This window comes from Chiloscyllium plagiosum, unplaced genomic scaffold (assembly GCF_037043375.1).
Source record: "Chiloscyllium plagiosum isolate Xiang-an unplaced genomic scaffold, Cpla_swu_hap1 HiC_scaffold_9, whole genome shotgun sequence".
NCBI lineage: Eukaryota > Metazoa > Chordata > Chondrichthyes > Orectolobiformes > Hemiscylliidae > Chiloscyllium > Chiloscyllium plagiosum.
The window spans coordinates 21,523,362-21,535,649 of record NW_028270147.1 but is presented as its reverse complement, the minus strand read 5'-3'; the positions used below and the strand labels follow the sequence as shown (position 1 = coordinate 21,535,649).

Here is a 12,288-nt window from a genome sequence, read left to right as displayed (position 1 = left end):
CAATCACTTGAAACCAGCTTCACTGGGAGGACATATCATTCAATACCAGACATATGAAGCAGCTGTCTGTTCAGAAGTCAGGTACAGCAAGAGACTTTCAGCAGGACAACAGGAATGCTTTAGAGGTACCCTCAAACCATTGCTGCAGAGGTCAAAAATACCTGCCAGCTCATTGGAATTTCATGCTGCTGACTAACAAATAAATGAGGTATATCTGGGAAGGCACCAATCACAGAAACTTCATCATCAGCGTATAGATGGGAAACTGAGGAATTGGATATAGAGGAGACAACTTCAAAATTCATGATCTACTGAATTCTTCAAACACCACCTGCCCCACGTGTAACCAAACATTAGATTTATCAACCATCTCAGAATGGATCAAACCGGACTGCAAGAAAGTCATCCTTGATCTCATGGATGATTTCAGTACTAACTCAGTTTACTATAAGGCAATGCCTTCTGGAGATGAGGCAAGGAAAGTATAAGAAGAAAATTATGAATGGGTGTGCAGCTTGCCCTTGAGGGATTAAACTTACTTTGCTCTACTATAACTTTGGAAGCTATAAAAGATATACAAGAATCACAATTAAAATGCAGATCATTTGAAAAAACAAGGAATTCTCATCCTTAAGTACTTCTGTGTACAAAAACAGAAACATGAGATTCTATACTCTACACCAAATCACATCTATCACATGAAGAATACTTTTGTTTACAAAACCTTACCAGTCTGTATGTCCTTCCACAAGACCCAGGACTTTGAACTGTCTTCAAAGATGACAAAGCAGCTCTCTTTCTGTTTGTTCACCTTTAATTAAAATTAGAAGGAGCTTCAGGTTTTCTCTTTTGCAGAATTGTGTAGATTAATTCCATCAAACTAGATTTCTATCACAATACTCCCCAGTGTGCTCTTGGAAGACAAAAAAATCTGCATTATTTCAATGCTGTCATCTTCATTTTTAAACCTATTATTCTCAACAAACTAGTCTGGCATTAGGTTCAGTAAGCATCATTTGCAGAATGGACTTCTCACATTCTATCCAAAGGTTTAGAAATTAAATACTGTTTAATGTTTGCCATTAAGATCAAAACTAAAAATTAAAAAAAAGGTACAATTTAAAACATTTCTACTGGTAATTACCCATCCTTGAGTGACAAATAATTGTTTCAAACAACAGCTGTTTTACAAAACTGGGGTACAACCACTGATATAATTCACTTAATCATGCAAATAAAGCAGAATGATCAACACCTCCCCATCTAATCCCTGGGGAAGTTATTTTCTTCTCTTGCGCAAATAGTGTGTTTCAGTATTTTGAGCTTTGGGATCTAAATAATTGAAATTGCCTTTGCTTATTAGGATCATTAGATGAAAGGAAAAATCTTTTTTTTAAATTATCAGGGAAAGTCTTTGAATCAAGGTTACAAACATCCATGAAGTTCAAAACACTGCAGGGAACAGTAATGGCGAGCAGGTAAGCAAAGAAGATAGCAGGGACAGCTAGCATCATATAAAGAATAATCAAGAACAGGAATAGCACACTGCACCGTAATACACAATCACAGATCACAATAAGGAGACCAAAGAGAGCAGCAGCTGAATCCAATGGAAAGAGTAGAGAGCATGCAACTATCAAACTGTTGTACATATTTGGGGTGGGGGTATTTCTAGTACTCTAATTCCCTTATGTCTGGTCACTTTTAGTAAATGCTCTACAGGGCTTGTCTACTCATTGTTACCAGCGGAACCCCTGTAATGGCTAAAATATTTCTCTGCTAAGTATTGAAACGTTTAATACAAAAGTAAATAATATTCTTGGATTTAGCATTTATCCATTGTCCTGCTCAATGTAGGAAAAATTTCTTTTACATGACTAACTCATGAGTGTTCCACATAAATCAAGAGTGCTTCAAAATGATGTGCTGCCTGCTTTTGTCAAACTTAAGCATAGTTATTCACCTTTATGACAGTTCCAAGGTAAAATAAGCCATCTGACCACCTGGCTAGGACATCTTGGCCTTCCTCAAACTTGCATACAGGTTTTTTTTCCTTCTGATCCATCCCGCAATGACAATTGAACAGAGGACACTGGTGTCTTCTGGTTTCGACAGGAGGGAGATCGCTTGTGGAGAGATGAGTTACCTGCTCCCGTAGTGTCTTTGTCCATCAGGAAAATAGCATCATCAACTGAAATTTAAAGTTCAAAATGAGCCATTCCAGAACAACTCATTTCTGTATCATTTGCCACTATAAATTACTGATGATGTGCATGAAGTTACCATTTGTCAAGTACAAGTTAACAAATTTGATCACACTTGGCCTTTTGAAATTAACTTCAATGTAACTTCTTACAAAACGAAGGAAAGTTTTGCAAAAATGCAATGCCACCCCACCCCAAATAGCTCTACTTGTTTCAAGTTACCATTACAGTACAAATCAAAAATTCCAAGCTTATCACAAATTCCAGCTTATTTCTCAGTCTTTGCAAGGTTAGCTAAATCAAAATACACTATGGAATAAGTACACAAATCAATTTCCCCTGGGTTAGAAAGGGAAGTTGCTCTGATTTGTTACATTCAGTGTATCTGCTAAAAATGCAAGATTGGAATCAATAATACCTCATTAAATGATTTAATGACCTCTCAATGCTTGGTATATAAGTTCACTGATGAGTTCCAGACACCAACATTCCCAAGTGAATACATTTCTCCTCTTAGCCTTTTACCTCTTATCTAAATACATGTTCCCTGGTTGGAGAGTCCGCTACTACTGGAGAGAATGCCTTCCTAACCACCCTTCATGCCTATGCTCTTCATCGTCTTATACATAATTTTCATCAGGCACCTTCTCATCGACTGTTACTCCAAGGAAAACAATACCAGTCTATTCAATCGAGCTCAGATACTCAAACCCAGACAGTATCTTGGTAAACCTCCTCTGCATCCTCTTCAGTGCAATCACAGCCTTCTCTATTTATGACCCGAATTTCATGCAGTACTCCAGTTGTGATCCTGCCAGCTCCAGCATAATCTCCAAACCTTGGTAATTTATGGTTCAGCTAATAAAGGCAAGAATCCGAGTTGTCTTCTTAAGCACATTATCTACCAGCTGCACCATCTTCAAGGATCTATGGATGTGCACATCAAGGTCCCTCTGATCTTCAGTACTTTCCCGAATCCTACCGCTCATCATATAATCCCTGGGCTTGTTAGGCCTGCCCAACTGCATTATTCACATTTCCAGGTTGATTCCATTTGCCACTGCTCTGCCCACCTGACAAGTCTGATAATGTCCTCTAGCAATCTATGACCATCTTCCTCATTATTTACCACCCTATCAATTGTCATGATATCCAAAAATGTCTTGATCATACCTCCAATATGTGTGCCCAAATTATTAATGCACCCCCTGTGAAGTCCTATGGAACCTCACTGGAAACACAATTCAAACACAAAAATCCTTTAATCACTCTCTGCTTCCTGCATCTCAGCCAATTTTGGATCCATTATAATACTTTTCCTTGGATCTCATGGGCTATCTTTTGGTTTTAGCTAGTGAGGGACCTTATCAAAAGCCTTGCTAATGTTCCTGTTGATCACATCAAATGTATCACCTTAATCAACACTCCTGCTCAAGTTTCCTCCTCAAAAAAAGATTAAATTTGTCAAACATGACATTCCCTTCACAAATTCACACTGTCTTTGCCTGATTAATGTCTCTCCAAGTGCAGCAATATTTTGTACCTCTGATGCTACTAACAACCCCACCCCCACTTCTCCTGCTCCTCAGATGCTGCCTGGCCTGATGTGTTTTTCCAGCACCACATTTTTCAACTCTGGTCTCCAGCATCTGCAGTCCTCACTTTTTTCTGTAATTTACGTAAAACCATGCTTCCCATTTTTTAATAGGTAGGTCCTCGAGCACCTCACCTACCATCAGAAAAATTTCAAAAATTCTGCCAGGGCTCACAATGTCGCCTTCGGTGCTTTCTTCAACAGGCTAGGAAATATCTCAACAAGGCTTGCAGATTTATCTATTTAAGATGACAAACCCAGCTAGTACTTGCTAGTACTCACCAACTGTTTTAAAAAATTCTCAAGGTCAGGTTCGTAGGAGAGTAGTCTGACACAGAACAAACGACCAAGAGGCGAGACTGCTAGAATATGGGCATTTTATTCCCCGCAGTGTCGCACAACGGGTCTGGTTTATGCTCACTCTACATGTTACAAAAACTGGGAGCCGTCAGTTCTTGTAGAGCGGTTGCCAACAACCCACGCTCGGCGGTTAAACGTAACCCCGGAGCAGACTCACCGAACTGGAGACTTTTCCAGCTTTTTATTCTTTTCCAGATATAAACATTCATGTGAACAGCAGAGCAAGGCTAAAAAACACATTCCATTCTGGTTACATACAGATAAGAAGATTCACACGGGACTAAGCAACACCTCCATTCCGGTTAGATTCACACATGTATTGGGACATAATTTTTAACCGTTTCACCACATTCCACTGCTTGGAATTTTACACCACATTCCACTGCTTGGCCCAATACATGTGTTACATTATGCAATTCGTTTCAGTTAATTTCAGTTCAGTCAATTCAGTGTAGTTCAATTCAGCTCAGTTCAGGTCTGTTCAGTTCAATTCAATTGTGTTCAATTCAGTTCCGTCCATTTCAATTCAATTTAGCTCAGTTCCATTTTGTTCCGTTCAATTTGATTCACTTCAGTTCCACTCAGTTCAGTTCAGTTCAATCCCATTCAATTCTGTTAACTCCGCTTCAGCCTTTTGGACATGCCCACATCCTCCGCTGTACCCCAGGCAAGGGGTTCTTCGGCAGGACTGGGATCCTTTCTCAAACAAACTGCCACGTACATGCCCACATCCATGCCATCCCGGGACGGTCGGGACCTCCACAGTTTGTTCTTCTGGTTTCTTAGTCGTTTTCCAAAACATTGTTCTGTATCAAAATCTCTCCTCAATTGCGATTGACCCTGCTCGACTACGCCAAATGTTTTAAAAAATTCTCAAGGTCAGGTTCGTAGGAGAGTAGTCTGACACAGAACAAACGACCAAGAGGCGAGACTGCTAGAATATGGGCATTTTATTCCCCGCAGTGTCGCACAACGGGTCTGGTTTATGCTCACTCTACATGTTACAAAAACTGGGAGCCGTCAGTTCTTGTAGAGCGGTTGCCAACAACCCACGCTCGGCGGTTAAACGTAACCCCGGAGCAGACTCACCGAACTGGAGACTTTTCCAGCTTTTTATTCTTTTCCAGATATAAACATTCATGTGAACAGCAGAGCAAGGCTAAAAAACACATTCCATTCTGGTTACATACAGATAAGAAGATTCACACGGGACTAAGCAACACCTCCATTCCGGTTAGATTCACACATGTATTGGGACATAATTTTTAACCGTTTCACCACATTCCACTGCTTGGAATTTTACACCACACCAACGCTTTCTCCTACATTGTCTTTGCTTTCCTAATTTTCTTTTTAGTCTCAATTGCACTTTTCATACTTTTCTAGGGACTCTCCCACATTGAGCTTTTGGTATCTTGCATAAATTTTTGTGTTTTTTAATCCTGACCTTTATGTTCTCCAGTCCTGGTTTCACCCCTTGTCTTTATGGTTACACATCTGCCCTGCACTCTCACTAATTCTTCCTTAAATGCCACCAATGCTCTGACAGTTTTATTTGCAAGATCATGAGAAATAGCAACTGAGGAAGGCCATTCAGCCCCTTGAGCCTGCTCTGCCATTCAGTAGAATCATGACTAATTTGACATTACTCATGTCCACTTTCCTGCCCTTCCCAATAACTCGTTTCCTCTACTGATCAAGAATTTATCTCAGCCTTAAATATACACAAGGACTTTGTCCCCACAGCTCCCTGTAGCAAAGACTTCCAAAGATTGACGACCATTTGACAGAAGAAATTCCTCATATCAGTTTTAAATTGGCACCCCTTAATTCTGAGAAAGTGAGGACTGCAGATACTGGAGAGCAAAAGTTGAAAAGGGTGGCGCTGGAAAAGCACAGCAGGTCAGGCAGCATCCAAAGAGCAGGAGACTTCAACATTTCATCATAAGACCTTCATCAGGAATGTGGAGGGAGAAGGGGACTGAGAGATAAATAGAGGGGTGGGGCAGGGAGGTGGGGAAATAGGTGGATGCAGGTAGCAAGTGACTGTGATAGGTCGGTAGGGAAGGTGGAGCGGATGGGTGGAAGGAAGATGGACAGGTAAGTCAGGTCAAGAGGGTAGTGCCGAGTTGGAAGGCTGGATCTGGAATAAGTTGGGGGGGGGGGGGGGGGGGGGGGGGGGGGGGTGAGATTTGGAAACTGGTGAAGTCAATGTTGATGCCATGTGGTTGTAGGGTCCCAAGTTGAAAGATGAGGTTTTCTTCCTCCAGTTGGCAGACTGTCTCCAGTAACAGACTTAACACAGGACATTATCCCCCCCCCGCCCCCGATAAAAACACGTTCCCTTACTCCAAATTCCTCCATCTCCAATGTCTGCTCCTAGGAGGAACAATTCCACTCCAGGACATCCCAGATATTGTCCAATTCCAAGGACCGCAATTTCCACTCCCACGCGATCAACAATGCCCTCCACTGCATTCCCTCCACTTTCCACACCTCTGCCCTCAAACTCCACCGCGCCCCCAATCGCAAGGATAGAATCCCCCGGTCCTCACATTCCACCCCATGAATTAATGGGAGCAATAGGGCTTGGGAGAAGGTAGCTAGGAATGTAATAAGTAGATGAAGGTGGGTGGTGGGCGGGTGATGGCGATAGGTCAGAGTGGAGGGTGAAGTGAATAGATAGGAAGGAAGACAGAAAAGGTATATGTGTTCAAGAGGGCAGTACCGAGTTGGAGGGTTGGATCTGGGATAAGATGGGGGGGGGGGGGTGGAATGAAGAAACTGGTGAAATTGACATGGAATCCTCCAACTGTGGAATCAAAGGCAGAAGATGAGGTGTTCTTCCTCCAGTCATCAGGTGGCCAAGGTTTAGCAGTGGAGGCCAAGGACTTCTGTGTTTGGCGGAGTGAGAGGGGGAGCTGAAGTGGTTGGCGGGTTTGTTTGGTGCATATGTCCCAGAAATGTTCTCAGAAATGTTGGCGTCCTGTCTCCCCAATGTAGAACAGACCACGTTGAGAGCAACGAACACAGTAAATGAGGTGTTTGGATGTGCAGGAAAATCTCTGCCAGATGTGGAAGGAGCCTTTGGAGCCTTGGATAGAGGTGAGGGGAGGAGTGGATGCAGGCTTTACAACATTAGGTACAGAGTTAAGTCAATGCACACCTCCAACAACCGACCCTCCACTCCCAGCACCTTCCCTTGCCACCACAAAAGGTGTAAAACTTGCGACTACACCTTCCCCCTCACCTCCAATGCCCCAAAGGATCCTTTCACATCTGGCAGAGATTTTCCTGCACATCCAAATACCTCATCTACTGTGTCCATCGCTCACTATGTGGTCTCCTCTACATTGGGGAGACAGGACACCAACTTGTGGAATGTTTCAGAGAACATTTCTGGGGCACACGCACCAAACAACCCCACCACCCTGGGGCTTAACCCTTCAACTCCCCCCTCCTACATCACCAAGGACATACAAGCATGGGCCTCCTCCAATGCCAAATCTGAGCCACCTGACGACTGGAAAAAGCATGCCTGATTCTTCTGCCTTGGGACCCTCCATCCACACGGGATCAATGTCGATTTCAGTTTCCTCCCCCCACCCTATCCCAGGTCCAACTCTCCAACTCAGCAACCCTCTTCAAGTGTTCGATTTGACCATCTTCCTTCCCAACTATCCGCTCCACCCTCCACTATCTCCACCAACCCCCTCTTCATTTACCTATCGCATTCCTACCTCCCCCCCAGTCCCACCCCCTCCCACTTGTCTCACCCCACCATGAGCTCGCCCCCACATTCTTGATGAAGAGCTTATGTTCAAAACGGCGACTCTCCTGCTCCTCAGATGCTGCCTGAGCAGCTGTGCTTTGCCAGCACCACAATTATAGTCTATTTAGTTTAAAGCCCTACCTATAGCCCTGGTTATGCAATGTGCCAGGACTCTGGGCATAGGTTTAGGGTGAGAGGGAAAAGATATAAAAGAGACCAAGGGGCAACTTTTTCACGCATGGGGTGATGCGTGTATGGAACGAGCTGCTAGAGGAAGTGGTGGAGGCTGGTACAATTCCAACATTTAAGAGACATTTGGATGAGTATATGAATAGGAAGGGTTTGGAGGGATATGGGCCGGGTGCTGGCAGGTGGGACTAGATTGGGTTGGGATATCTGGGGCATGGACAGGTTGGACTGAAGGGTCTGTTTCCATCTCTGACTCTACGGAGCCTGTCCCAATGGAACAATCCCCTCCTTCCCCAGTATAGTGCCAACGTCCCTTGAATTCAACCAGATTTTCCCACACTGTCAAATAGTTATTTTGTTAGTCTTCTTGACCGTGCACCAATTGGTCCATAGGTCAGGAAATAATGCGAAAATTACTAACTTTTTGGTTCTGCATTTTACTTTTGACCCGAGCCTCAGCAGAACCTCCTCCTATATATATTGTTGGTACCTATGCAGCAAATGGATCTTTCCTCTCTCATTCCAAATTTCTCTGCAGTCCAGACGAGATATCCTGAACCAGAGCACCTCGCAAGCAATCCAGTCTTCGGGACTCTCAAACCCAGCTATAGAGAACATGTCTATTCCCCTGACAATTACAACTAGATTTCTTTTCTCCCCTCTTGAATGGCTCCCTGTACCATGATGTTACAGCAATATGTCCAGGATGGAATACTGTACAGACCAGTCTCAGTACAACCCAGCACTCTGTAGAGGATGGAATATTGTACAGACTGGTACAATTCCAACATTCCCCCCCTCCCTCCTCCCCAAAAAAAAACAAGCTCTCATCCAGATAGGAAGCAAGAATCTCAAACCTGTTAGACAAACTCAAGGGGTGAGCTGCCTGCAGCATGACCTGCTGAATCCCTCTTACCTGCCAGATCCCTCTTACCTGCCTTACTCAGTCACACCCTTCTATCCCTGGCTGCTGAGCGAATTCAAGATCATTAATCTAAGGGGTGTGACTGAAAATGGTTCAGGATACTCTCCTTGCCGCTGATGTGTTGCAACATTTGACGTTCACATCACACAGGTAAACTATATCACATGGTCCTGCACCTCTATTTACTGAGTTCTTAGTTTTTTGTGAAGATTTCAGGTTTAGTTTTTAAATCTGAAAAATTTTCTCAACACACCTTTAAGCTGAAACTAACTTATAATACAGTCAAAGTAGCTGTTCCAAGTTCACCTAGGCCAAACTGTGCCTTCTCTTAATAAAATTAGCCCTTCTCCAATTTTGAACATTTATTCCAAGCTCAAATTATCCTTTTCCGTAACTATTTTAAATTTAAGTTATAGTCACTACCTCTGAATTCTCCTCTAATAGACCTTCCATTTGTCTGCAGTCATTTCTGAATATTTAGTCCAGAAATGCCCTGAGTTTGATGGGCTTTTAACAAACTGGTGAAAAAATGATCTCCTGAATGCAAATAAGAATTCGAAATGTGCGGCTATCATACTCTATTGTAGACTCCAACATTTTCCCAATAGCTGATGTTCCCTGCTTTTGGTCTCCTTTCCTTTTTAAATGACAGTGCTGTGTTGGCAGTTTTCCAATCCTCTGGGACTTTAAGAATCTGGAGATTCCTGGAAGATTATTACCAGGATTATTACCATTGTTCATAATACCAAAACATCCACTATCTCTAACTACCTCCTTTAATATTTAGTTTAAATACTTCCTGCACTTTGGCACGAAGAATAGAGGCACTGAATTTTAGTTAAATGGAGAAAGACTACAGAAATCTATGGTACAAAGGGATTTGTGAGTCTTCAACCGTGAATTACAAAAAATCTAGCATCCAAGTTCAGTGGGGAAATATAATATTTCAAAGCGAATGGAGTATTAAAGAACGGATGTTCACTTAATCTACAAAAGACACCCGTCAGTGGAGTGAAACACTGAACACTTTTAGGTCCCTTATAGGAATATAAGAACAGAAGAACACATTAAATGAGATCAAAGAAAAGTTACACTAGCCTTGGAGGCAGTCCAGAGTCATAATGATACTCATTATGGAGGGATTGTCGAGATTGGGCCTGTATTTGGAGTATAAAGAAAATGAAAGCTGGCCTTATTTAAACAAAATTCTGAGCGGACTCAACAGAATGTGTGTGAAAAGGTTGTTTCTAGTCGTGGGAGTCTAGGCCCAGAAACCATAATCAGAGTAAGAGGTCACTCAATTTGGACACAGATGAGGAGGAACTTCTTTCAGTGGGTAGTGAAACTGTGGAATTCTGCATCACAGGGTTGTTTAGGCTAGATCATTTATTTGACAGATTTCTACTGAGTAACAGAATCAAGAGATTATCAGATCAGCCTCAATGGGCTGATTGGCCTACTTCTGCCCCTACATCTTACGGTCTTAAAAATAAGAATGTAACATGTCTATTCTGGTTTATAATTTAGTGAATAATAAAGCGCTACCAGAAATTATTCTACAAATCTCCGAGCACACCAAATTCAAATTTGAGCAAAACCGATAATCAATTCTCACAATGAAGTCAATGTTTTTGTATTAATTATGCAAATAATGGTAAGAAGAAAAATAACAAATTTACACTAACTACCAAATTATCAAAGGTTAGTTAGAGGAATTTTGCATTAAGACAAATGGACTATGCAAAGTCCATTTTCAGAGTTGCTGATAAGCCAGGCAATAACAGATCATAAATGCATTTTGGATAATCCCGATAGCTGTAATTTAACAAAGGACCAAATGGGTTTCCGTACCTTTTTGATGGGTAACATGAATTAAATAACAAAAACACAATTTAAAAACAATCTACTCAAAATATTGCCACCAGATCAATAAGTATTTTATTACTAGATTGTCTTACAATTTAAGACAACATATGGCACAGCGTGGCAGGAACAAAACAAAATCAACTGTTGTTGTATCCCAAAAGTGCAATTTCCCTATAGAAGTTAAATAACTTTATTTAATCGCTCTTGCCGAATACCCCAAATTGAACCAAATGCTATTAGCTGGTGTATATGCCAATCAACGATATTAATTATTGTTGCATTTCGTAGCAGTTCCTCAAAAATTACGAGAATTCAGTTCGATGAACTTCGAAATTACAATTAGTGTGGTTTCTTTAAGTGGAGACCTACAGCGATTTTTACGATAAAGAGAAGCTTCGAGATGGTAAACTCCCTATGGCTTCCTCGTCCTCCCCTCGACTGAATAAACAGAAAACGAAGCCCCTGCAACCTGTTAGACCTCGTTTCAAACAAAGGAAGTCGGTCAATGTAAACAAAGTAAAGGACAACTATGCCTCTAAAATTAGTATATATTCATCGCATCAAAACGAGTTGGGATGGTTATTAAACAGAGCCTGAGTTTCGGAGTTCCACAAACGTTTCCGCGGGGATGCTTTCTCCCAGAAACGGCAGCCAAAAGGCCGCGCTCTCCGGATTCTAGCGCTACGTTTTAAATGAATAAACCACGAAAGAAAGCCGTATTTAAAAATAGTATTCACCTCATTCGGCCATTGTTGCAAAATTGCCGTTTGTTTTAATTTAAACATACGGATTTCTGGACAGCTGGCCCACTCCCCTATTCGAAACCACAGCGCTGCCTCTTCACTCAGTCCCACTTACAAATCCATTCACACAGGCGCCATTTTGGTTTCCCGCGGGTCTGAAAGCGCATTCTGGGAAGGGAGGATGAGCGGGGAAGAGACGTGAGACAGCGCGTAACCGAGAACGGCACGTGCACGAGAAATAGAAACAAACAAAGTCTCACAGAAACAGCGCAAGAAACGAGCAGAACTCGTCCATGAAAAAGGAGCGTTGTACACGAGGAGACAGAAAACGAAGACAAGAGAAAACACCATAACAGGGAATGGCGCATGCAAAATCTTGCTTTGGGTTGGTGTTGCAGTCGGAACAGTGGATCATTCAGCCCATCGGGCCAGCCCCATCATTCTAAATCATGGTTGATCATCTCTTCATTACCAATTTCTTGCAATATCTCAAAGTCTATTCATGTCATTAGTCTCCAGAAATTTACTGATTACTGTCAACTGATTGCTGAATGGTCAGAGACTGAGTTTCCACACTCTTCTGGGTACAGAATTCCAAAGATTTACCACCTCATCTCAGTCTTACCTTGAGATTA

At 42.2% G+C, this 12,288-nt stretch overlaps 1 protein-coding gene across 3 annotated transcripts in view; it reads right to left on the bottom strand.

Moving 5' to 3' along the window:
- mtf2 (metal response element binding transcription factor 2) overlaps window positions 1-11,791 on the bottom strand; it is a 55,434-nt gene extending 43,643 nt beyond the window's left edge. For 2 of the 3 annotated variants that reach the window (XM_043698812.2, XM_043698813.2), the window contains exons 1-3: window positions 11,648-11,791; window positions 1,964-2,191; window positions 730-811 (exon numbers count right to left, since the gene is read on the bottom strand). In XM_043698812.2, the coding sequence (XP_043554747.1) occupies window positions 730-811; window positions 1,964-2,065 (184 nt within the window). In that variant the 5' untranslated portion in view covers window positions 2,066-2,191; window positions 11,648-11,791. Of the gene's footprint in view, window positions 1-729; window positions 914-1,963; window positions 2,192-11,647 lie in introns of those variants that run through there. The other variant, XM_087990461.1, reaches the window with a different exon arrangement.
- Between the last annotated feature and the right edge of the window lie 497 nt (window positions 11,792-12,288).